The 26,455-nt window shown below is 42.8% G+C and overlaps 1 protein-coding gene across 2 annotated transcripts in view; it reads left to right on the plus strand.

The window, feature by feature from the left end:
* The window catches only part of LOC134225837 (uncharacterized), a 738,557-nt gene that overhangs the window by 489,262 nt on the left and 222,840 nt on the right, over positions 1-26,455 (plus strand). Inside the window, exons 1-2 of one of the 2 annotated variants that reach the window (XM_062706223.1) lie at positions 1,137-1,531; positions 16,886-17,519. In XM_062706223.1, coding sequence (XP_062562207.1) covers positions 1,409-1,531; positions 16,886-17,519 — 757 coding nt within the window. In that variant the 5' untranslated portion in view covers positions 1,137-1,408. Of the gene's footprint in view, positions 1-1,136; positions 1,532-16,885; positions 17,520-26,455 lie in introns of those variants that run through there. The other variant, XM_062706214.1, reaches the window with a different exon arrangement.

The following is a 26,455-nucleotide window of genomic DNA, read 5'->3' on the forward strand; positions in this document are numbered from 1 at the left end:
TGGTGGCAAAAGGGTGAAGTGAGAACAATTCAGTTTAAATTAGGCCATCTTCAAAGGATGTGCCTAATGGCAATGACTGGTGCGTTCTCTTCGACTCCCACGGCTGCTCTCGAGATTCTTTTCGATGTTGTCCCACTACACATACATCTCAAACAAGAAGCACTTTCTTGTACTTACCGATTATGGGTTCTCGGTTTCATGGAAGAGAATCCTGTAAACCGCAGTTCTACACACACTTCGTTGTTACAACTCATGGTTGATTGGGACAGAACAGTCCTCGCTCCATATGATCTCACACTCGCTAGTAGTTTTCCTTATAGGAAATTTTCAACACAATTCCCCTCTCGGGATGAGTGGACATCTGGCTATTTGGAGAGAAGTATGTCGGACAGCATTGTTTGTTATAAGATATATGTACAGCATTGTTTGTTATAAGATTGGAACAGTCCCACTAACTGGGTAGACACTGCACTGTCTTTCAAGCGGAAATATTTGCCATTATGTGTGGAGTGCAATCCGCACTGCAGAAACACATAATGGGCAAAGTAATATACTTCTGTTCAGATAGTCAAGCAGCTATCAAAGCCGTCGCTTCGGCCAACTCAAGGTCGAAGTTAGTAATCGCATGTCGAACTCAAATAGAGGAACTGAATTCAGTTAATACATTGCACCTTATATGGGTACCTGGCCATTCTTCCATAGCTGGAAACGAATTGGCTGATGAGTTAGCTCGCACTGGAGCATCACAAGACTTTTTTGGTCCTGAGTCAGCTATTCCAATATCTAAGTGTTGGGTGAAGCGTTTGATTAGCTCTTGGGCTTCCACTCAGCACAAACGGTATTGGAGTAGTTTGGATTCATGTCGACAAACAAAATTGTATATCCGAGAGCCATCTCCGGTAGTAGCTAACTATTTAGCTAATCTGTCTAAACAGAATTGCAGTGTCTTAGTCAAGGCCTTGACAGGTCACTGCCAACTCAACTATCACATGGCAAATATTCAACGTGTTGAATCTTTTGTCTGTGATGGCTGTGAATCCGATTATGGAACTTCTTATCATCTGATATGTAACTGCCCAGTTTATGCGCAACTGCGTTTCCAAATATTTGGGGATCGTAGTATGCTATTCAAGATAACGGACGCATATTTTTTCAACTCCTGCCAAAATTTCAAATTTTCTCTGTTCCTCACTGAAAAAAAAAAATCAAGAACCGAACCATTAATTATGCCAATACTCACACCAGAAAACGAAGAATCTTTGAGAATCCTGGAATCTGATCGGAGAAGCGGACAGGACAGTAAATAAGGTCGTTCAAGGATCAGTTTCGATCGAGACGTGGCTTCGGACGAGACACCTCTGTGAATTGGTGTACCAATTCATTAATCGAATTACTCGGTCAAGAAAGCATGAGTGACGAGTGGATTGAATTCATCAAAAATGATAACCAAGATGATGCGTCCAACATCTGTATCCTTCAGAATACTACTTTTGTATCGGTACATCGGCGAGTTTACTCTGGTGCTCTGTTGGTGAGTTATAGGGTGTTTCCACTTCTAGAAGGCATGTCTTGCCACGCGAGGTAAGTGGATTTATTTTCCAGTTAATCATGAGTGATCTAGTAATTGATGTATGCCATAAGGGATTTTGTCGCGAGCAATCAGGCAAGCGATGTCTGTTGCTACTATGTTAGGGACTATTATATGCCCGCTATTGAAGAATCGTCAATCAGTGCCGGTCAAATTGATTTGTAACTAGCATGGCGTACAATTTAACCCTCTCCCGCCCATGGTGTCTGTGGTGCACCATCAAATTTTGCACCTTCTAACCTTCATCGAATAGTTCCAACAACAAAAAGGAATATTGGACACATCTTTATGGTTCCATTAGACTGGAAATATAATCAATTTTGAGAACAAATAGTGAAACTATTGAAAACAATCAATTAACTATTGATTTACAATCAAAAACTTTTTTTTCGTTTTCCACTAATTTTGGCTATGCCAAATAACTTTTGTTCTAGAATTTTTCTCAAAGATGATTCCTTCCTATTGAAATCTTTGAAAAAAGTCGTGGGCGGGAGAGGGTTAAACATCTATTTCACGGTCTACACAAGGCTACCGGGCCTATAATTCAGCATGACCTATCATTAAGTTACACACAAGAAAAATAATTCAATTGTTTTATTTTCTGTTAGAGAACAATGTAAAGCAAGTTGGCGAAAGGCATTTATGGTTCGATTTCCCAAAATTAGGCATCTTCTTCGAAAAAATATTTGTAGACGTAGTAACAAATGACTTCCTCCATAACTGGTACCAAATAGCTTTTCGTGAAAAGTTCCTTCTTTTGAAAGGTCCAGCGTTAGATGTCTTTCGTCGATTTCCGGCGGTTCATTCATACCGGTTATTAAATAGCTTTTGCACATATACGTAAGCGCTCGGCGGGTAAAAAAATAGCCACTGTTGGTAATTCATTCCATGCTTCCAAAAGAAAAAAAAAGAGTTTGCGAAGTATTGTAAAATATTGCAGGCCAGTTTTTCATTCCGGAGATTATTTTAAACAAAATGTGAATATGCCATTATATTTCAACAAAATGCCAAAAATTTTTTCAAATAAATATTACACCATTTTTCCTGGAATTTGTCATAGTTAGTGCGTATGACACCCCAATTGATTGCAAATTTGCCCCAATTGATTGTTGATGATGCCGCTACCGTTAGGCCTGGAGTTGAAAAGCTAGAAACAATTTTAGTTTCTTTTTACTTTTTCTTTATAAGTTTTTTTTTCAATATGTAAAAGCAATTAGATATGGTTCCGAAAAATCTTATGTTTTCTTTACTTAATTGCGTGTGGATGCCAATTTAAATAGGTTGAAATTAATAATACAAATAATTAAAAGTATACCTTATTCTACATTATACGAATTATTCGCAAATAACAAATTATTAACTGTTTATAAATAGACATGAGGACGTTTCTAATGAAGGGCTTTCGTTTTTGAGTATATTGTTTTTCAAAGATGGTATCTGGGGAAAACTAGAAATTTTCACTAGAGTTTTCCGGGAAAGCAGATTTGAAAAAAATTAGGTTCTTTCGTCCGAGCTTGTTGCTCAACTAAATCGGTCACAGTGTTAAAATAAACTCACAACTAACTTATGCACGACCCAAACCAAATAGTTTAAACATATCAGACAGACTCATTGTGCCAGAAAATATGGAGATGCTGTAAGTACAAATATGGTATAACTTTATCGTCTTATGAGTTTTTGTTTGTTTTAAATTCCTTTTGTTTCTTTTTCTCGTTCCAGAGAGCGAGAAATGGCGCTTAAACCTAGGCCTACATGTGCACTGATGTGCATAAGTATTCGTCATGTTTTAATAGTAATCTATTTGAATTTATGCGAATACTTCTGCCCGTCTGTGTATAAGCCTGGACACTAGACTAAAAACTGTGTCCCATCCCAAGACGTCGAGAACTTAAGGAGTGTACATTAATCTTTTTAGCAAAGCCACTCCCAACGATTCGTCAATCATATCTTCCCCTGAATGTGAAACGGTTGGTACGGCTGTCCCCGTTTCTTCCTTTCGTAGATTCAAAACTCTTCGTTGATCATGTTATTTATTTCTAAATAATCTGATTGCCGGGAAGTTATGGATTGTCTCCCAAATTCAAGCCTGCACGGTGGGCCTGGCCGTTTTAATACTTGTGTCATATTTATGATATGCTGCAAATATTAATGCAGACAAGAAAATGCTCGGGAACACAACCGACATTTCCAGGATGCTTTTCAATACTGGCTGTGCATGTGCTAAGACAAGACAAGACAAGACAAGACAACTGCGTTTCCAAATGTTTGGTAAACACTTACTAAGTGAAACTGACTACAGAAACCTGAACCTTCAAAGTATTTTGTTGTTCATAACCCGTTGTGGTAAGGAGCTATGAGCTTTTGTACGTGTTGTATACGTTGTATACCCTCTTCAAGGGTACCTTTCCCAAACTTCCCATTTCTCTCCCATCCATATTCCTTTCCTTTTTGTTCACTTCCTTTTCCGTCAGGTCCGTGATGAGAAAGGCTGTGAAGGCGATGGCACAAATTTCCCGAATTGAGGTGAACGTGCCCCTGGAGCCGACGTTCTGATACCTGATAGGGGTGCCTAAAATTCATTAAAGTTTGCCCATGAAAGGGGACCAAAGAAAAAGTCGAAAATCGAATTTTTGTATTTGATGCCAGATGACTTAAAACTGCCTGAAACGTCGAGGTCTGTCGCTTGCATTGTGTGACTGATTAGCTTTAAAAATTTGCAACTCGCAGAAACAAATTTGCGCTTGCTAGTGCAGCGCTAACAAATTTTTCGCTCGCAACAGTGAAAACGTTTTCAGGTGGCAGTGGGAATGGAATTAGATTTTTTGGCCAAAAAATAAGTTTTTTTATTTTTCTCATTTTTCTAAAAGTGAAAAGCTGCTACGTGTGACTGCAACTGCGAGTGTTTTCAGAAATCTTTCGCTCGCACGAGTGTCAGACGTTGCAAGACAGAGCTTTAAGGCATTTGGCATAAAAAAAATCCCGTAAACCCCCTTGGGAAGTTTGACCGCTTTTTTGAAACACTTAACGAAGTCTGATTGAGCTGTAATTTGACATAGAGACTCTTTTCAAGGAGATGAAACTTTTGAGCACTACCCATTTTTGAAATTCGATGGTAAATTTTTTCCCAAACATTCCTTTGGCACCTTAGTGTACAGGAACCTCGTATCTGAAAGTCTGCGTGGGTTGCAAAACATACTTTCAAACTTTTGTAAACTGTTTGATAGTTTTCGATTAGCAGATAGCAGAGCTGGGCAGGTAGCACAAAAACATCTGAATGTTCTTTATGGGCGTTTTTAAAACACATTTCAGAGAAGGGGGTTTCGGAGACTGCCTTATAAGCAGGAGGTCGTGGGTTCAATTCCAGGATCGTCCCTTCCCTACTTTGTGCATTTCATTTCATTTATTACATCTAAACAGATAACACTGAATCAACAATTTGACGCCACAATACACGGTTCGAGGCCGCATCTCTCCATCCTCGAATACGCCCCACGCTCGCCAAGTCGTCTTGCACCTGGTCTGCCCACCTCGCTCGCTGTGCTCCACGCCGTCTCGTACCTGCCGGATCGGAAGCGAACACCATATTTGCAAGGTTGCTGTCCGGCATTCTTGCAACATGCCTGGCCCATCGTACCCTTCCGGCTTTAGCTACCTTCTGCAAACTGGGTTCGCCGTAGAGTTGGGCGAGCTCATGGTTCATTCTTAGCCGCCACACACCATCTTCTTGCACACCGCCAAAGATGGTCCTAAGCACCCGTCTCTCGAATACTCCGAGTGCTTGCAAGTCCTCCTCGAGCATTGTCCATGTTTCATGTCCGTAGAGGACAACCGGTCTTATTAGCGTCTTGTACATTACATTACATTACATAAGCGTCGGCACATTTGGTGCGGTGGCGAATCTTTTTTGACCGCAGTTTCTTTTGGAGCCCGTAGTAGCCCCGACTTCGACAGATGATGCGCCTTCGTATTTCACGACTAACATTGTTGTCAGCCGTTTGCAAGGATCCGAGGTAGACGAATTCCTCGACCACCTCGAAGGTATCTCCGTCTATCGTAACACTGCTTCCCAGGCGGGCCCTGTCGCGCTCGGTTCCGCCCACAAGCGTGTACTTTGTCTTTGACGCATTCACCACCAGTCCAACTTTTGTTGCTTCACGTTTCAAGCGGGTGTACAGTTCTGCCACCTTCGCAAATGTTCGGCCGACAATGTCCATGTCATCCGCGAAGCAAATAAATTGACTGGATCTGTTGAAAATCGTACCCCGGCTGTTACACCCGGTGCTCCGCGTGACACCTTCTAGCGCAATGTTGACCAACAGGCACGAAAGTCCATCACCTTGTCTTAGTCCCCGGCGCGATTCGAACGAACTGGAGTGTTCGCCTGAAATCTTCACACAGTTTTGCACACAATCCACCGTTGCTTTGATCAGTCTGGTAAGCTTCCCAGGGAAGGTGTTCTCGTCCATAATTTTCCATAGCTCTATGCGGTCTATACTGTCGTATGCCGCATTGAAATCAACGAACAGATGATGCGTTGGGACCTGGCATTCACTGCATTTTTGAAGGATTTACCGTATAGTAAAGATCTGGTCCGTTGTCGAGCTGCCGTCAGCGAAGCTGGCTTGATAACTTCCCACGAACTCATTCACTAATGGTGACAGACGACGGAAGATGATCTGGGATATCACTTTATAGGCGGCATTAAGGATGGTGATCGCTCGAAAGTTCTCACACTCCAGCTTGTCGCCTTTCTTGTAGATGGGGCATATAACCCCTTCCTTCCACTCCTCCGGTAGCTGTTCAGTTTCCCAGATTCTGACTATCAATTTGTGCAGGCAAGTGGCTAGCTTTTCCGGACCCATCTTGATGAGCTCAGCTCCGATACTATCCTTACCAGCTGCTTTATGGGTCTTTAGCTGTTGAATGGCATCCTTAACTTCCCTCAAGGTGGGGGCTGGTTGGCTTCCATCGTCCGCTGAACTGACGTAGTCATCTCCTCCGCTGCCTTTGACTTTCACTGCCTGTACGCGACTGCTTTGTATATCTATCTTAGTTCTTCCTATGTTTCACGTTCTACCAAAACAATTCCTACTGTTATAACCTTTCACACAATCCCAAAGCCTTCCGTGGCACCAAAGAGAGGTCGTAGAGTTCTCTGCATCTTTCTTAAGTAGGTGTCCAACTAATCATCCTTCCCCTTCCTCAGCATTCGCAAGAACGTGGCCAGGACAGATCTCGACTATTGGAGAGTGCATTGCTTCCATCTAAGAGATAGTGATTAGACACAAATCAATATCTGTGGTATGGTAATGGATGAAAGTGATGCTACTCTCATAAAGACCTGTGCGCCGATGCGCTTCGAACCGGCTGCGGCGAGAACGCAATTTTCTAACGGCGGCGGCGGCTTAGTCGGCGCCACGCCGCGGTTGCTCTCAGCGGCGGCGGCTCGGAACGGCGCGATTTAAAATTATCATTTTGTCGAACAAAACCTTTTTTTAATATTATTTGCATGTCTCGTGCATTAATGGCAATAAGCATAATTTATATTGTACGCTGTTAAGTAATCCTTCAGGACTTACCATGAAAAAAATCAACTAAGATTCCTTCAAAAATCTCTTCAGGAATTTCTCTACTATCTCAACCGGCGATTTCTCCAGCAATTCTTCTTGATGAATTCTTGATTCTTCTCCATGAACAGGGTTGCTACATTTAAATCTGTATTTTTGCCCCAGAGAATCTTTATATCTGTATCTTAAGTAAAAAAATCTCAAGTCATATTTGTTTTTAATAAAGTTATGTTTGAAAAGATAAAGTCCGGAAATACTATGCGGAACTACAAGTCGGACATGTCAATATTTAGCATTTTTTTGCACATTTCTTTCCAAGGATTACAAATAAAGGAATACAAGCAACAATGTTTGCTTTTTCATTTACGAATAACATGTGCCACGGATCCAATTTAGCCATATGTAAAACAACTTTATTGTACTAATATTCAGCCACACATAAAAGAAACACTGATAAACTGTTTCAAAGCATTTCAGATATGATCTATGATAGTTATACCTGATTCTTTAGTATTATTTTTAGAGCACTTTCTGAGACCACATGTATTAAAATATAATCTGAACATTTTCCGGAACATAATCTGATCGGTTTTCGAAATCATGGATCTGCATAAATTAACAATTTAGAACAAAACCTACCAGAGACACCATGTTCTGTATTTTTCAATTGAATATTAGTTAATCTCAAAATGGTTTTTAATAAGATCATTTAAAAGGCCTCCAAGGCCTATTCTACGATATTCAAACTTTATTCTCAAAGTGTGAAGCCGAAATACTGCTCTGCAGAGCAGTGAAACCCAATTTCTATGAAAATACGTACTTTTGTGAATTATTTTGAAAAATAAATCACAACAAATGTACATGCCAAATAAAATCCAACAAACCATATGCAATCTGCAAGACCCAATCTATGAAACGCAAACTTTATTCAAGTGAGGAGCAGAAATTCAGCTTTGTAGAGCAAATAAACCAAATTTCTACGAAGTACGTACTTTTGTGAAATAAATTCCGTGATTCACAACAAATGTACGTTAAAAATAAAATTCAATAATCCATATGCAATATGCATTCTACAATGCCTGTTGCGGCGGTTTCCCTTGGCTTTATTGAAACTCTTCTGACAGCAGTGTCCATTACCCACAGTTTGTCTGCCAAACGCTGTGACCGCTTGTATCGGTCTCGAAGTGCTTCGGCTTCGCTCGTAGGTGGAACAGGATGTTCCTCACCGATCGTACCGACGCCACGAACAAAATGATTTGGCGTCAACGCTTCTTCTGTTCCCGGTTCCAGACCGACGTATGTCAACGACCGGGAATTGATTAGGTCTTCAGCCTCCGCAATCGTCGTCAGCAACACTTCGTCGGTCATTGTTCTCCCGTCGTTTAGCACGGTTAATGCTGCCTTCAGGGGGCGGACCAATCGCTCCCAGACACCACCCATGTGTGGTGCGCTGGAGGGATTGAAGTTCCAGCGGGTTCTGGAATCCGTGAATTCGTCCTCACATTCTCCGATTTGCTTCAGAATCGCCTTACTTGCAGCTTGAAAGTTCGTGCCGTTGTCGGAGTAGAATTTCAACGGTTTTCATCTTCGGCACACGAACCTTCGAATGGCCATCATGCACGCTTGAGTCGTCAGGCTGTGATCGACTTCAAGGTGGATAGCTCTCGTAGCCATGCAGGTAAACAAACAGATGTACCTTTTCTCGGATCTGCGACCAACCGCGACATCCAGCGGCCCACAGTAGTCCACGTCGGTATGGCTGAACGGTGGCAAATGCGGTATTACGCGAGACTTCGGTAGTGGAGCCATCCTTGGGGTTTTCGGTCGACATTTCTGCACCTTACACCAGACGCAGGCTCCTCCAATTCTCTTCATCTCTACTCGTAGGTTCTGTACGTAGAAGCGCTGTCGAATTTCATTGACGGCAGTCTCTACTTTCCCGTGGGATACCCGCTGGTGATAGTACTCAAGCAGCTTGTCGGTTAACGGGTGCTTTTTCGGCAAAATAATCGGGAACCGCAGCTCGAATGGCAGTGATGATCCTTGTGCTATTCTGCCCTCCATCCGTAGTACGTCCTCCACCTGATGGCGCTGCTGGTACGGCAGCTGCTGGTTCTTTTTGAGCATGCAAATCTCGTCCACAAAGCTATCACCTTGAGCCGATCTCCAAAGATATATCTCCGCCTTCTGGTACTCGTCTCGCTTTGGCGGCACTTTCTTTGTTCGCACATTTTTTTTGACCACGCTCCTAATTCTTGTGGCGGCCGGAACGGCCATGATTTCCAGCCCATCTCGTTTCCTTCTGCAGTTCGATGCTGAATCGGTAGACACACGCCACCGTTCGGACTAGGACCTTCCATTTAGAAAACCGCAGCGGGTCTACTACGCGCTCGGTTACTGAGATCTCATGGAACTGCAGGCACGCCCGGGTCTCTTCGTTACCGTTCGGCGTAATTTTTTCTTGCGCCGACCAACAGCTCTCCAGTTGATACAGGAACTCCGGACCGCGAAACCAAGGTCCATCTGATCGCAGGCTGTGCGCTTTCTCCCACTTTGTCAACGCGTTGGAGTTCGTCGGAACCCATTTTCATTCTGCGAGCCTCGTTAGGCTATGGATTTCACCGATCCGAAACGCCCCAAATTACTTTCCTCGACGGTGGTCGGAGTGAATCCACGACAGCACAGTCTTGGAGTCGGACCACATGAAACGCTGCTTCACCTTTAGCGAAAGGATTCCGCCAGCGGAATTTGCAAACCTTGCTCCCAAAACAGCCGCTTGCAGCTCCAGACGTGGTATTGACATGTGTTGCAATGGTGCCACTTTGGACCTCGACATCATGAGCGAACACAACGGTCCGGTGGCTGTCTCTATGCGGATGTACGCTGCGGCGCCGTACGCGTCCTGGCTTGCGTCTACAAATACATGCAGTTGCAAGCTGTCATATTGCAGCGAATATCCGCCACAAAAATAGTAGCGAGGAATGCGGACTTCATCGACTTCCGGGAGCCTTCGGATCCAATTATTCCATTTCACCGCGGACTCTTCGCCGATCTGCTGGTCCCACTCACATCCGCTACGCCAGCCTGCAAGATTCCGACAGCCTGCAAGATCGTTCCCGACAGCCTGCAAGATCGTACCTCTTTCGCCCGCTTCACAGCTTCCCCGATCGTGATCACGCTGTCAAAGTAGTCGTCGACATAGTGGTTTTCGACGAAGGCCACCACTGCCGTCGGGAACTGTCCCGCAAACTTCTTCGCGTTCAGGTTTTTTAACGAACAACGCCGAACCCATGTGAACTCTTTGACCAAAAGGTCGCACATCCATTACATACACAGTTGGCTTCTCTGACGTGTCGTCCCGGAATGGGAAGCTTATCTTCTTTTCTAATCCGCTGCTGATGGTACATCTCTTTTATATCTGCTCCGAAACCAACTTCTCGCTTCCGAAACTTACAGATCACTGCCGGCAAGGCAGTCAGCATATCCGGACCCTTCAGCAACTTTGAGTTGAGCGATACTCCTCTCACTTCTGCTCTGGCGTCCCACACCAGCCGATACTTCTTTTTTCTTGGATTGTAGACACCTTGCTGCAATCCAATGCTATCAGCTCTGTCTCTGTCGCTTCGTGCGCGTAGCCTTTGACGAGAAGATCAGCGATTATGATGCGAACTCTGGCATACAGCTCGGGATCCTTCCTCAGGCGTTTCTCCAGACACGCCAATCGCTTGACCGCCATAGGGTAGCTACTTATCGGGAAATTCGGTACTGTCGTCCTTCCATAGCAGACCCGTTTCAAATCGATGACCGATTCTTCTAGTAGACTTCTTCGAAATCTGCTTCGCTCTTCTATCTTCTTCTTGCTCCGGGAGCATGGCGATGGAAATGCCGGACTCCTCCAGCGTGTAATGGCTCTTCAGAAGATCATGCAACTCTTGATTTGATACCAAGCTACATGAATGGTATCCGACGATTCCGTTGTTCGCATTCTTCGATCCTGTCGGCCAATATACAGACCAACCTAGCTTCGACCTAACGGCTATCGGCTCCTCTGGTCGACCAATTCGCAACTCGAGCGGCGCGTAGAGGTGAATATCCTTCAGCCCGATCAAAATCTGTGGAGCAGCGTGCTGGATATCTGCGATCGGCAGACCTTGGAGGTGCGCGTATTGCTTCACCACTTCCGAAACAGCTATCGTGTGCCGTGGTAGCTTCAAGCTATCCACCGTGTGGGCGCTTTTGATTAGAAAACGTTGTGCAGATCCTTTCGCGGAGATTAACAGACTAACGCACTGCGAATGCTTTTCAATCCGAGAAACTCCGGCGGTCCACGTTACTCGTAGCGAATGTGTCACACCTCGGACTCCTAGCTGATTAACCAGTCCCTTTTCGACTAGCGTATACGATGATCCTTCATCCAGAAATGCGATAGTGTTCACCGCATGTTTTCCGCAGTACAAGGTGACGGGCATCATGCGGAAAATCACGGTAGGATTTGGATGCACTGCGTGGACGTTGATATTCAGTCCTTCGGCTGGCCTAACCAAATGAAGCAGTGGGTTGTGTCGCTCCTTATGGAACGTACACACGGTCAAACAGTTTGACCATCATTGACTTCACCTCTCGTTTATTGAAACATCCATCAAGTTTTACCAACAGCGGCACGAACAATCAATTTATTCGACCAACAATATCACACACGAACGACCGAAGCGCCAACTTGAGGACCAACCATAAAAAAATATATGGGGGCTTGTGCAACTTCACTACAAATGCTCAAACATGTTCGGCGAACCTTGACTCCACCCCCGACAACTCAAACCAAAATCAAACCGTTTTAATTTTTTCCAACCAAGCCGCCAACTGTCAAATGGTTGATCGAACAACTTCACACACGTTCAAGCAAAGCAGCAACCGAAGCATTTTCTTGGAAAGGAGCCTTAGTTTGCAGCCGGCAGTTCCTTGCTCGTTTAAACAAAGTTGGCATAGCTTCCATCTCCACACAGCTTCCCATCGTTCCTCATCGTATGTATGTGTATTGTGTATACATTTAATAACCAGTGTTGCCAATTTCACAAAACATCAAACTTCACTCAACAATGCCCATGCTATGGAATGCAAACTTTATTTTCGAAGTCTTCTTCTTCTTCATTGGCATTACATCCCCCACTGGGACATTGCCGCCTCGCAGCTTAGTGCCGCCTCAGTGTTTATTAAGCACTTCCACAGTTATTAACTGCGAGGTTTCTAAGCCAAGTTACCATTTCTGCATTCGTATATCATGAGGCTAACACGATGATTCTTTTATGCCCAGGGAAGTCGAGACAATTTCAAATCCGAAAATTGTCTAGACCGGCACCGGGAATCGAACCCAACCACCCTCAGCATGGTCTTGCTTTGTAGTCGCGCATCTTACCGCACGGCTAAGGAGGGCCCCTACAAAAAAAAGTGAATTGGAGAACGGTTTTTTTTACGAACAGATCGTAAGTTTCGAGTGGAAGATGGATTTTCAGTTTTAATTCGTTGAAAAATTAAGACAAAGATATACTTTTTTCCATTGGTAATAATTATTTTGAATCTCATGTGTTAGATTATGGCGTGATTAGCGTGAAAATTGTTTTGCCTTTCTTGTATATTTGGTTTTTGGATTTTTCACAAAATTGCTTGGGAAAAAAAAAGTGCAAAACAATGATGCGTTTTCACTTATGATGCGTTTACCAACTAGGACTCTTCGCTAAAAAATGTAACGTCCCTTGTTTTGATTTGTTTTACGTAAAACCTATTTTTTTTAAATCTCCTATTTATTTTTGTTGCATATTTTCCCGCTTGCAAGGCAGTGGCAAATAACATTCTCCAACATTGTCTGCGGAATCCCGATCAAAATGGCTCGCGCGTGCCGGATAGCAGCTTTCTTATATCTAATGAAGTAATTCCATTAGCCCCGCCCTTTCATTAATCGTTATGAGTGCACATTATATTTACATCCATATCAAATCACAAAGGGGCGGGGCTAACGTGCTTAATTTATTGAATACAAGAAAGCTGCTTTCCTGCGCGCGCGAGCCATTTTGATCGGGATTCCACAAAGAGCGGCTCGACATTCGATGCAGCGGAGCGGACACAGCAGCACGAAGGCGTGGATTGCAGTGGCAATGCTAAAAATTTATTCCAAATTTTGGAGGCTTAGCGAAAAATCATCAAATGGCGTCCGGACAGTTTCAATGCAAGGTGCCGACAAGCGTATGGATGCAGTTAGTTATTGGAAAGGCGCATTGGGAAATAAAAATTGGTTCTTCTCGGGACCAACATTTTATGGACAGAAAGAGTTAATTGCGAAAATGGACTGTTTCGGTGGCATCGGGTTTGGGGTGGTAGCTTGGTTGCTGTTAGTGATTCCATCCATTCAAATTTAATGCATCATCATCTCCCTCCGACGCGCTATCGAATTCGCCATTTACGACTTAGTTTTGCACTTTGCAGAAAGATTATTTCGGATAGTCGGATCAACCTTCTTTTGTATAAAATAGTGGCTTTTGTATTAAATCAATGAAGACGCCACCTCAGTGGAAACTATCTACAGCAACCACTCATCGGCGAACGTCACTCGGACAGACAGATGCCAAGTGATAATGCTTTGTAACATGAAGAAACTTCGTCTTGAGTCAAATTTCTGTTGTTTTCTTCACAGAAATACGTATCTTAGATAACCAACAGCTCATAACAAAATTCAGAATCTTGCGAGAAAATTTCATAGGATTCTTAGAATTTGTCATTCTCCGAACGGTCCGTTGTCTGCGGAATCCCTATCAAAATGGCTCGCGCGCCGGAAAGCAGCTTTCTTATATCTAATGAAGTAATTCCATTAGCCCCGCCCCTTCATTAATCGTTATGAGTGCACATTATATTTACACCCATATCAGATCGCAAGGGGGCGGGGCTAACGGGCCTAATTTATTGAATACAAGAAAGCTGCTTTCTGGCGCGCGTGCCATTTTGATCGGGATTCCGCAGAGGTTAAACAAGATTTTACGCAGAGCGGACGCAGCGGAGCGAACACAGCAGCACGAAGGCGCTCTGGTAGTATTTTCAAAGGAAAACCATCGAATTGGTGGTGGAAGTCTGCGTTGGTGGTCGTCAGTCAACCTCAACAAACCAGCATTTTATGTGAAGTAAGGGTTGATTACAATAATGACGTCTGTTGCAATCCCGTGCCATGCTGAAAATTTATTCCAAATGGTGGCGTCTTAGCGAAAACTCATTGAGTGTTCGTCGAACAATAACAGCACGAAGTGGAATTCTAACGCTAACGTTCCGACAAGCATTTGGTTGCAGTTAGTGGAAAGGTGCATTGGGGACACAAAATTGATCCTTCTCATGACCAGCATCTTCTGAACAGAAAGGGTTGATTGCAAAAATGGACTGTTTCGGTGGAATCAGCGTTTGGCAGGATAGTTTTGTTGCTGTGAGCGATTCCATTCATTCAAACAAATTTATTGCGTCGTCACTCACCGACACACGTTTATGATTCTGCTATCGAAGGGTAACTTTTTGTCAACGCCAAACTATTAATTTTGGACTTTGGTGAACATTCTTACATCTCGGATCAATCTACCCTTGTGTAAAATAATGGTACTGTAAAGAACCGATATTTTCCCAATAATGGAGCTTTTCAATCCTCAACTACAACAAAACATAATCAAAATCTTGTGAGGAAATTCCATTTGACTGCTACTGTCGCCATCCATTCGAACAAACTGATTGCACCATCTCCCTCCGACGCGCATTTGTGGTTGTGCTACCAAAAAGGGCAACTTTCTGTCGTCGCCAAACGATTAAGTGTTGCACTTTGAAGGAAATTCATCTTGAATTAATCTTCTTTTATATAAAATGGTAAAAATCGATATCATTTCCATTGACTAACGAAACAAACCCAAAGAATTTTGCCAGAAAATTACACCTTCCGTCGAGGACGGCCAAATCGATGAAGACGCCACCTTAGTTGAAAATGTCGTTCAGCTGCCTTAGTTTTTCAAATGGTGCATTATTAAAAACAATAAATCTTTTCAAAATCGTCATTGTCGGTTAAACGGATAAATTCGAAAACTTAAGCCGAACAGTCTGTTTGTCTGGGTAATTTTTTTTCCCAACGGTCAAAACCTCTTCTTGGATGAATAGTTTAGGTCCATGAAACGGACTGTTTGTAATTTATTCTTGAAGTCCTGCTCACTTTGCCACCAGCGCTATAGAAAACGATGCATGTTTTAATATATTTGTGTTTGGTTTCGCGCCACCTCCGATTCTGCTTATTTTTCCTTTATTCCGGACATTTTTGAGCATAATGTCTTTGAGCATAATTGGCTTCAGTGGCGATGCGGCCGATGAGTCGTTTTAATCCCGTTTCCACGGTTGGTTCATCCAACTGGGAGCTAATTTCAGTTTCTTGATTCGGTTGACCTCCGCGCAGTTTGCGCAATGCTAATAAATTGACACAAATTATGATGAAAAATACCCTCTACTTCGTAGTCCTACTTCACCTTTGCGTACAACCCGATTGGGCTGCACCTTTGAGTTTTTTCAAGAGAAAGATTAATTCATTCATACCCTTCCTCACTCTGAATCAAGCACCGTATCAGACAATGAAGCAGCACTGCTTTTCCTACATTTTGGGATTGAGGTGGAAATCGAACCCATCATGTCAATGCTTATCACACTGTCACGAAATCCATCGACAGAAAGCCTGTGTCAAAATAAAAAGAAATCTCGGATAAACAAGTTCTTGGCATGAATTCCAATGTACATTAATTAACTTTCTTTTGTTCCTATGGTCTTTGTAAAGACAAAGAGTAAACAGCATAACCATCCATAAATAGAAAATGCATCACCCCATAAACATTCCCCGCTCATGCTCTTAAGACCTTAATCCTTCACGTTCTCCCAAGCAAATATAAATAAAAAGTCTTGTGGGGTACCTTCGAGCAATTCCCAAGATACATTTCTTGCTCAAAGAAAACTTTCTACTTTTTTATACCAGAGCCACATTTTCTTCATTGTATGCACAGGTCGTTGGGATCTATCTCTCTATAACATACAATTTCGAACATTGGCTTAACTTAAAGAACATGCATTCCTCTACATAGTTGAATCTTCATGCTCCTGCCATTCACGACGTCATATTTTTCTCAACTTACCTTCTATCTGACAAAAGGAAACGATGAAACCATGACAAAAAGCACCTCACTCTACATTCGCTTACTTCTCGCATCCATGCAGCATCCGACCCTAAATATTTACATTTCAATTCAGCCGAATTCAATTTTGACTGTCTTCTTCGTTCGTGCTTCCTGGGCCTTCCTCGGAACAGCGCACCATCATTGAGTTTCGGAAAAGTGAATTCTCCTACGAAACAGCCCTCTCTACGGGGCCCCATAAAATTCGGTATTGGGTTCCCCGAATAAGAAACGAGAGGAGTGCAATAATTTTCCATTTTCCAGATTGCATTACTTGACGTTCATTGGACGGGGGAGAGTGTATGTGTGTACGATGCTCACAATGAAACGAAGTGGGCTGGATGATGCTTTTAGGTTTTAGCCAGGTTGAAGAGGACTGCCCTCATTGAAACACGGATTCCAAGCAATGATTGCAATTACATTACCGCTTTCGCCATTCAAGAGCACTTTCAATTGGATTTTAATCTGAGTTTTCGTTTCGTCCTTTTCCGTTTCGCTTTTTCCAGATGCAGGAGAGTCGGGGGAATCCTACACTGCCACTGGACCTGGAGGTTCCCTACAACGATGATTACAGTCTGACACGAAATCACGACTACAAGAGCCGGATTATTACCCGGACCAGTCTGACGAATGGCGGCAGTGGCCAAACCGTGAACAGAAACGTCAACACCAATCTTTTTCATCCGCCAACATCTGTAAATAACCGAAAAAACCACTTCCTCATCAACACCTACAACCCCAATGCCGATCCGAACCAGCGAATAATCACCCGGACGCGTAACGTCATCGGGAATGTGTACGACCGGAACGCCAACCAGTCCAACTCGAACCCGAACCGGGAAACGCACGTGGAGATCATCACCAAGAATGGCTCCACCAAGAAGAACGTCATCGGGAACAACTACGACCCGGATGTGCTCATCACGGGCACCAACGGGAACAATCTGAACTTGAATGTGCGAAACGAGCTGAACGAGCAGAAACAGTCGTTTGCCAGCTCGCTGTACGATCGGAAGAGTACGTGCATGTTGTATCTGCAGGCGGATCACACGTTCTTCCAGAAGATGGGCTCGGACGAGGCCAGCATCGAAGCCATCACGCGGCACGTTCAGCGAGCGAACATAATCTACCGAAAGACGGGTAAGTTGGTAACCAATAATAGTCCGATGACTCATACGCCGGGGCCGTAAGCGCAATCCCGCAATCTCTATAGAAATCTTTTCCAAGATAGGACAGTTTTATTTTAGCAGGCTTCAAAACACCCTATCCGAAATTATATTCGAAAGTTATTTTTTCGAATTTTACTCATCATTTGATAATTGGGGCTTAAAATTACAGAATAAACCTCCCAACTGTGCTGAAAAAGCTTCTGATCAAACTAAGGTATAATATCAAAATATTGACTAACCTTCTAACCTCGAGTCGTAATTGAAATCGATACTCATTCCACAAATTGAAAAACCCGATGCACACAACACCGACTGCTGCAGCTCAATTTGGTTATGCAGAACAGCCGTCCCCAACAATGGATGTTCATCAATTTCCCATGTATGTCATCATATCTCTGAAAACCGCCCCGGCGACGACGTCCGCATCGCACATCGACGGCAACCAACCACCCCCACCGCCCAACCGACTATGAACGGCAACTGATCCGTTCGCCGCCAGAATGGCTTAATCCCGGCACTTAATTATTGAAGACAAGCCATAATTCACACTACCCAGCCCTTTCGGTATTGGAGGTCGATCAGTTGGATGGTTTTCATCGCCCGTCAGCAGCGCGCTGCTTCGCCAATAGACAGAGGAGCCCGTTTGACGGCCCAACAACGCGATGCAGCGATGACGATGATGATGTGGTGGTGGTGCACAGACCGAGCGTAGGTTGAGACACAAATTTTATGCAAAACATGTTTCACATGTCTGCTGTCCTCCCCCATTATGACACTTCCGGCAGCAAGAGGAAAATGGTTCCAAATGCATCGCTGGGGAAGAATCATTCGCGTCGATGCATTCAGTTACCGGGTTTGCGCGGATGGCGACGTAATAATGCAACATCGAACAGCAAATGATAAATATTCATTTGGTTTATCACTGGGATCCATCGATTGTAATTTTCTTTATTGGCAGGAATGTCCCAAATTTATGGGGATACATGGTTGCGGATTCATGCCCCCCCTGGCCCATCCTTCCCTACACGAAGTGAGCTTGTGGTAAGGTAAATTTGTGTTCGATCGACCCGGTCTCACTGTTGTTGTTGTTGTTGCTGCTGCTGATGATGTTGAACAGCTACAGCAGTCGTGGTTTGTCATCGCTCGGTGTCTGATCGCCGTCAGCTTCGAGGGACCCGGAAAGGGATGCGAGACGGAAGTCGCGACAGCTTGGAGTCATTGAAATAAATTTACATTCACATCAGCGGATAGCACCGCTACTGGTGGGCATTTTCATCGATTATTTAGTTGGAGGTGTTTTGAAAATTATGTTAAAATATTCTTCGTGTAATCGAATTATCAACTTAATATGAAGAGGTATCCAATCTGTTGAATTATATAACACAAAAGCTCTCCTATCAATTTCATGAAGCTGCGGAGCCTCTCGGCTGCACAAAAAAGCTACTAACAGTTATTTTTTTTTTGCATAATATACCTTCGACAATAGAGGAAAATTATGCTTGATATTGAATCATCTAGAAAAGCAAATTGCAATCTAGTAAGGGTTGACACAATTGAGCTATTTGGTTTAGTGTATTTTGTGTGTGTTTCACTTGAGTGGATAACATCCGGAATCCTGTGTGGATTTCTTTCAGAACCCTTGAATTGCGTGAATTATCGTCCATTCGTAATTCTTTGTGAATTTAATTCGAAATCCTATGTTGATTCCATTTGAATCGGAACTCTACGTGAATTACATTCGGAGTCCATTTCGAGATGAACCGGCCTAGGGCCGAAAATCTCGTAAATAAAGATAATTCAATTCAATTCGAAGTCCATGGATGGATTTCATTAATTATTATGCGCAAATTCCATTCGTGGAGTTTCTCCACAATTTTGCAAGGATTACATCCGAAATCCTGCATGAATTTCATTCAAAATTTTTGCGTGGATTCCATTCGAAGTATTGTACAGATTCCGTAGTAGTGCGGCATTTTTTAATTGTCAGTCGAAGTTTTAATTTCGCTAGTAGGCGACACGACAATTGGCTTCCAGAACGACGTGAATAAAACAGAACAGTAGTGAGAAAAGTGGCGATTCAAATTCAAGTCAGAATTCTGCAGCGTTTTCATTCGGAATCCTGCGATTTAATTCAGAATTCTGCATGGATACCATTCGCAACTCTGCGTGAGTTACATTCAGACTCCTGTATGGATTCCATTCATAATTCTGCGTGGATTCTATTCGCGCTCTTATGTGGAAATTGTACAGAATCCTGCAAGGATTCTATTCGAAATCATGCGTGGATTCCATTCGGAATTTTGTGAAAAAACCGTTTGGAATCCTCTCGTGAATAACATTCGGAATCTTGCATGTATTCCATTCATTAACCGGTTAAGGGACATTTATTTGGCCCAATAGTTCAAAGATGCTTCCTTTTCATGTGAGTGACGTAAGAAGTGAGATGTTCAAAGTGATTGGTGAGCTGTGAAAAGTAGGAGTGCAAAGTGAGTAGCGAGAAGAGTGAAATGAGATGTTCTAAGTAAATAGTAAGTAGTGAGAAGTAAGAAGTATGTCGAAGGAAGTAAGAAATGAGCAATGAGAAAGGAGTAGTGTGAAGTGATTAGTGAAAAGTTAGATATGATAGGTGAGAAATAATATATGAGCAGCTAGAGGAAAGAAATACGAAGCGAGAGGTCATGAATAACGATGAACAAGGGAGGGAGGAAGATGGAGGAATGAAAAGAGAGTAAGGAAAATAGAGGAAGGAAGAAGGAAGAAAAAATAAGATAGATGAGAACAGGAGGAAGGATGCTGGGTCATTGGGCCGAAGGTCATTAGGCCGATTGGCCATTAGGCCGAATCAGCAGTGGGGAGTTAGAGGTAAAGAAGGAAGAAGTATGAAGGAAAAAAGAAGAAAGAGAAGGTAAAAGGAATAAGCAAGAATAAAGAAGAAATAAGGAAGAAAGCAGAAGGAATAGGGAAGAAGAGAAAAGGGAAGAAAGAAGAAGTAAGAAGAAAGAAGGAAGAAGGTAGAAGGAAACAGGAAGAAGAAAGAAGGAAGAAAGGAGAAGGAAGAAGGAAGAAGGAAGAATGAAGAAGGAAGAAGGAAGAAGGAAGAAGGAAGAAGGAAGAAGGAAGAAGGAAGAATGAAGAAAGGAGAAGGAAGAAGAAAAATAAGATGGAAGAAGGAAGAAGAAAGAAGGGGGAAGGAAGAAGAAAGAAGGTGGAAAGAAGAAGAAAGAAGGGAGAGGGAAGAAGGAAGAATAAAGAAGAAATAAGGAATAAAGAAGAAGAAGTCCGGAAGCCTCTTTTCAAGAGGCCCGGAAGGCTCCTTTCAAGAGGCCCGGAAGCCTCCTTTCAAGAGGCCCGGAAGCCTCCTTTCAAGAGGCCCGGAAGCCTCCTTTCAAGAGGCCCGGAAGCCTCCTTTCAAGAGGCCCGGAAGCCTCCTTTCAAGAGGCCCGGAAGCCTCCTTTCAAGAGGCCCGGAAGCCTCCTTTCAAGAGGCCCGGAAGCCCCCTTCAAGAGGCCGGAAAGCCTTCTTTCAAGAGACCCGAAAGCCTTCTTTTAAGAAGCTCGGAAGCCTCCTGTCAAAAAGATTGGCAAGCTCTTTTCAAAAAGCTCCAAAGCCTCCATTCAAGATGCCCAGATGCCTTCATTTAAGAGGCCCGAAAGCCTACTTTCAAGATGCCCGGAAGCCTCCTTTCAAGAGGCCCGGAAGCCTCCTTTCAAGAGGCCCGGAAGCCTCCTTTCAAGAGGCCTTTTGAAAGGCTTGGAAACATCCTTTTAAGAGGCTCGGAAGCCTCTGTTCAAGGGGGTACCTCAGTTAATGCAAAAGTTCGAAGGGGTACCTCTCATGAAAAAGGTTGAGAAGCGCTGAGATAGAAGAAAGAATGAAAAAGGAAGAAGGAAGAAAAAATAAAGAAGATGGAAGAAGAGAGATAGAAGGAAGAAGGAAGAAAGAAAAAAAGGAAGTAGAAAAAAAATAAAGAAGGAAGAAGGAAAAATAAGGAAGAAAAAAGTAAGAAGAAGGAAAAAAAGTTGAGCGAAGAACAAAGAAGAATGAAGAAAGGAGAAGGAAGAAGAAAAATAAGATGGAAGAAGGAAGAAGAAAGAAGGGGGAAGGAAGAAGAAAGAAGGTGGAAAGAAGAAGAAAGAAGGGAGAGGGAAGAAGGAAGAATAAAGAAGAAATAAGGAATAAAGAAGAAGAAGTCCGGAAGCCTCTTTTCAAGAGGCCCGGAAGGCTCCTTTCAAGAGGCCCGGAAGCCTCCTTTCAAGAGGCCCGGAAGCCTGCTTTCAAGAGGCCCTGAAGCCTCCTTTCAAGAGGCCCGGAAGCCGCCTTTCAAGAGGCCCTGAAGCCTCCTTTCAAGAGGCCCGGAAGCCTCCTTTCAAGAGGCCCGGAAGCCTCCTTTCAAGAGGCCCGGAAGCCCCCTTCAAGAGGCCGGAAAGCCTTCTTTCAAGAGACCCGAAAGCCTTCTTTTAAGAAGCTCGGAAGCCTCCTGTCAAAAAGATTGGCAAGCTCTTTTCAAAAAGCTCCAAAGCCTCCATTCAAGATGCCCAGATGCCTTCATTTAAGAGGCCCGAAAGCCTACTTTCAAGATGCCCGGAAGCCTCCTTTCAAGAGGCCCGGAAGCCTCCTTTCAAGAGGCCCGGAAGCCTCCTTTCAAGAGGCCCGGAAGCCTCCTTTCAAGAGGCCCGGAAGCCTCCTTTCAAGAGGCCCGGAAGCCTCCTTTCAAGAGGCCCGGAAGCCTCCTTTCAAGAGGCCCGGAAGCCTCCTTTCAAGAGGCCCGGAAGCCTCCTTTCAAGAGGCCCGGAAGCCTCCTTTCAAGAGGCCCGGAAGCCTCCTTTCAAGAGGCCCGGAAGCCTCCTTTCAAGAGGCCCGGAAGCCTTCTTTCAAGAGGCCCGGAAGCCTCCTTTCAAGAGGCCAGGAAGCCTCCTTTCAAGAGGCCCGGAAGCCTCCTTTCAAGAGGCTTGGAAGCCTCATTTCAAGAGGCCCGGAAGTCTCCTTTCGCGAGGCCCGAAAGCCTCCTTTCAAGATACCCTGAAGCCTTCATTCAAGAAGCTCGGAAGCTTTATGTCAAAAAGATTGGCAGGCTCCTTTCAAAAGGCTCGAAAGCCTCCTCTCTAGTGGCTTAGAAGCCTTTTTTCAAGATGTTCGGAAGCCTTCTTTCAAGAAGCTCGGAAGTCTTTATTCAAAAGGCCCGGAAACCTCTTTCAAGAAGCCCGGAAGCCTCGTTTTAAGTGGCCTGGACACCTCCTTTAAAGAGTCTTGGAAGTTGCCTTCCAAGAAGCTCGGAAGCTACCTTCAAGAGGCTCGGAAGCCTCCTTCCAAGAAACTAGGAAGCCTTCTTCCAAAAGGCTCGGAAGCCACCTTTCAAGGAGCCCAGAAGCATCCTTTCAAAAAGCCCAGAAGTGTTCTTTCAAAGAGCCCGGAAGCTTTCTTTCAAATGGCCCGGAAGATTCCTTTCAAATAGCCCGGAAGCCTCGTTTTAAGTGATCTGTTAGGCGTGCTCCTGCACAGGTGGTGATAACTTGAACAGATTCACAACACATCGGACAGCATGTCCGTCTGGATTTGACTTGAGTAAGAATGAACGTCGTATCTTTATTGTATCTTTCTTAAATACTAGTTTACAATTGTCTTCTTGCGTTCAGGTACGTGACCCAAACACGTGAGTAGGTAAAATAATAATATAACGGTGTGGTGTCTGACATTGGAAGTGTGCTTAAGGTTAAGGCGTTTATTGTTGATGTTTATAATGTGATGTTTTGGGCAAAACCCGTTAGTGGGTTTGTTTTAGGTAAAACCGTAAAGAGTACTTTTCGTAGACAAATGACAATGACAAGATAATGGTAGCTAATTAGGTATTCGATAATTTATGCTAATGGGTTTATCCTTATTGCTGATTGTTGGATTTTCCTGACATGATATGCTAGTATGCTACACCTCCCCTTTAGGAGAATGGTGTAACCATTCGAAAAGAATAAAAAAATATATATAATTTCAATATGAAGTGATGTACGCTCCTAACTTTTTACGCTTTAATCAATCTATTTTTGTGAACTTTGGACTGTTTATTTGTGACCGTATGTTTGATTATACAATTTGGTTCTTCTGATTTAATTATTACGTATGGGCCGATGTAAAAAGGGTCTAATTTCTTCCTATTTTCGTTTGTGATATAAACTTTATCTCCTACGCTTAATAAAATAGGGTTTGTATTTGTATTTGCTGCAATTTGTCGGTTTTGTTTACTCTGAATCAAGCTATCTCTAGCTATTTGGTTGGAGTTTTGGAGTCTAAATTTTAGTTCGGCATCATACTGATCAAGATTATAAATTGGTTCAATTGTTGAGTTTAAATTTGTAAAATCTTGCGGTAGCCTAGCTTTCTTGCCGAATACTAACTCATAAGGAGTGTAGCCATGTTCGGTGTGTGGTGTAGTATTGAATGTGAATTCATAAAATTTTACCCAATCATCCCAATCTGTTTGATGAGCATTGGTGAAACATCTCAGATATTCGTTTAAGCATCTGTGATTTCTCTCCAGTGCTCCAATTGACTGTGGGTGGTATGCTGTCGAAAAATTTTGTTTTATTTCCAATAGTTTACAAATTCGTTCCATAACCTCATTATTATACTCTGATCCTTGGTCAGTTCTAATTTCCAAGAATGATCCATAGATCAGGATAAAATTGTATACTAGTGCTCTGGCTAATATTGCAGCTTCCTTTGTAGGTACTGGTACAAGTACCACATATTTAGTTAAATTACATTGTATTGTCAAAATATACCTGTTCCCTTTATCAGTTCTTGTCAGTGGACCTGCAGTGTCTACTGAAAGGACTTCAAATGGTCTAGAAGGAGTCGTAGTGACTACTTCTGGCTGCTTAGTATGTCTGGTTACTTTATTCACCTTACATTTTTCACAATTTCTGACAAAGTTTGATATTAAATTTTTCATGTTTTTGAACTTATATATTTCTCTCAATTTTAAATATAGCCGATGTTGGCCTATATGACCTCCCGTAGGTGTCATGTGATAATGTGTTAGTATTTCATTGATATCCTCTTCATTTTCTATAAACGTCTGGGGTTTATAAAGTATTATCTCGTACGTGGAAATGGCATTGTTTGCGATTTCCTTGAGTGTATGGAGCGAGATAAAATTAAATATTTCGTTTTCCGTTGAGAGTGCTAGCTTATCTCTCTTGTAATGCTTCATATATTTCGATATTTCTAGAAGAGCAAACTCTAAAGCTTGACTTCCATTTTCGCGCGTGAATGTTACGTTAACTGTTCCTAGCATCTTTCTATAATTATGATTAAAATGGACATCCTTAACTGATTGTTGTGCACGCTACCATCGAGTTTAAGGAGTTTATTGGTCTGAGAAGGGTTCTCAGTTTGCCAAGCTGTGAGGTGATCAGTCTCACTGTTAGCTTCCTGTGAATCCGTGGGTATTTTTAATGTTTCTTTCTTCTTTGTCATGGCTCTTGTGTTAACCACAAGAACACTTAGACTTTTAAGTTGTTCTGAAGTAGTAGGAATTACAATACGTGAGAGCGCGTCCGCACAAACGTTTGCTTTTCCAGCTACGAACTCGATATCGAAATTAAAATCTTCTAAATCAACTCTCATCCTAGTGAGTTTTGACGTAGGATTTTTCATATTGAATAGGTATACCAGAGGCCTATGGTCTGTTCTAACCAAGAACCTTCTTCCGTACAAATATGGTGTGAAATAGTTAACTGCCCAATGGATTGCTGTTAACTCTTTTTCGATTATTGGTTTATTACGTTCACCGGGTGTGAAACTTTTGCTTGCAAAAGCAACTGGGAAATCTCCATCTTCGTACATTTGGGAGAGTACTGCGCCACATGCTATATCTGACGCGTCTGTAGTGACAATAAATTTCTTTGAAAAATCTGGGTAGCGTAAAATTTGGGGTGACATTAGATATTGTTTGAGTTTCTGGAAACCTTCTTCATGGGCCTTGGTCCATTGAAATGTTGAACCTTTCTTTTGTAATTCGTTTAATGGTTTGGCAATGTGCGCGAAGTTTGGCACAAACTTCCTGTAGTAATTGCAGAATGCTACAAATCTGCGTGCCTCTTCAGCATTCGTGGGTCTAGGAAAATTTTTCAATACATCGAATTTGGAGTCATCTGGAAGTATTCCTTTATCGGTAATTTTATGACCGAGATAGGTAACCTCAGTCCGAAAAAATTTTAAATTGTTTAATGCCTTAGTTTTAAATTGTAATGCCTTAAACGCTCAAATGTTTTTCGTAAGTTATCAAGGTGATGATCAGCAGAACATCCTGTAACTACAATATCATCAATGTAGATGAACGCACATTCTGGAGTAAGTCCAGCCATTGCTATGTTCATCATTCTCTGAAAACTGTTGGGACTGATATTTAAACCAAAAGGTAATCGTTTAAACTGGAAATGACCCGAGGAAGTAGAGAATGCGGTGTACTTCCTGGATTCTTGGTCTAGTGGGATTTGATGGAATCCTGACATAAGATCAAGAGTACTGAAGTACTTTGCTCTTCCCAATTGGTCCAAAATTGTGTCTATGCGTGGTAGTGGAAATTTATCTGCTAATACCTTTTTGTTTAATTGCCTGAAGTCCACTACAAGTCTCCATTTTTTGAACTATCATCAGACTTTTTCGGTACTAGGAGAATTGGGGAATTGTAAGAAGACACTGAAGGTTCAATAATGTCTTCATCCAGAAGTTTTTTCACCTGACTTTGAATTTCTTCTTGTTGCGAATGTATGGATTTATAATTTGGTATGTACACGGGTGAAGTATCCTGTAATGGGATATGCTGTGAATAAAAATTGTTGGTCGTCAACTTTTCTCCAGGTAAGCAAAATACATCAGAGAATTCATTAATTAAGTTTTTAAGTTTTGGTT

This window comes from Armigeres subalbatus, chromosome 1 (genome assembly GCF_024139115.2).
Source record: "Armigeres subalbatus isolate Guangzhou_Male chromosome 1, GZ_Asu_2, whole genome shotgun sequence".
Lineage (NCBI taxonomy): Eukaryota > Metazoa > Arthropoda > Insecta > Diptera > Culicidae > Armigeres > Armigeres subalbatus.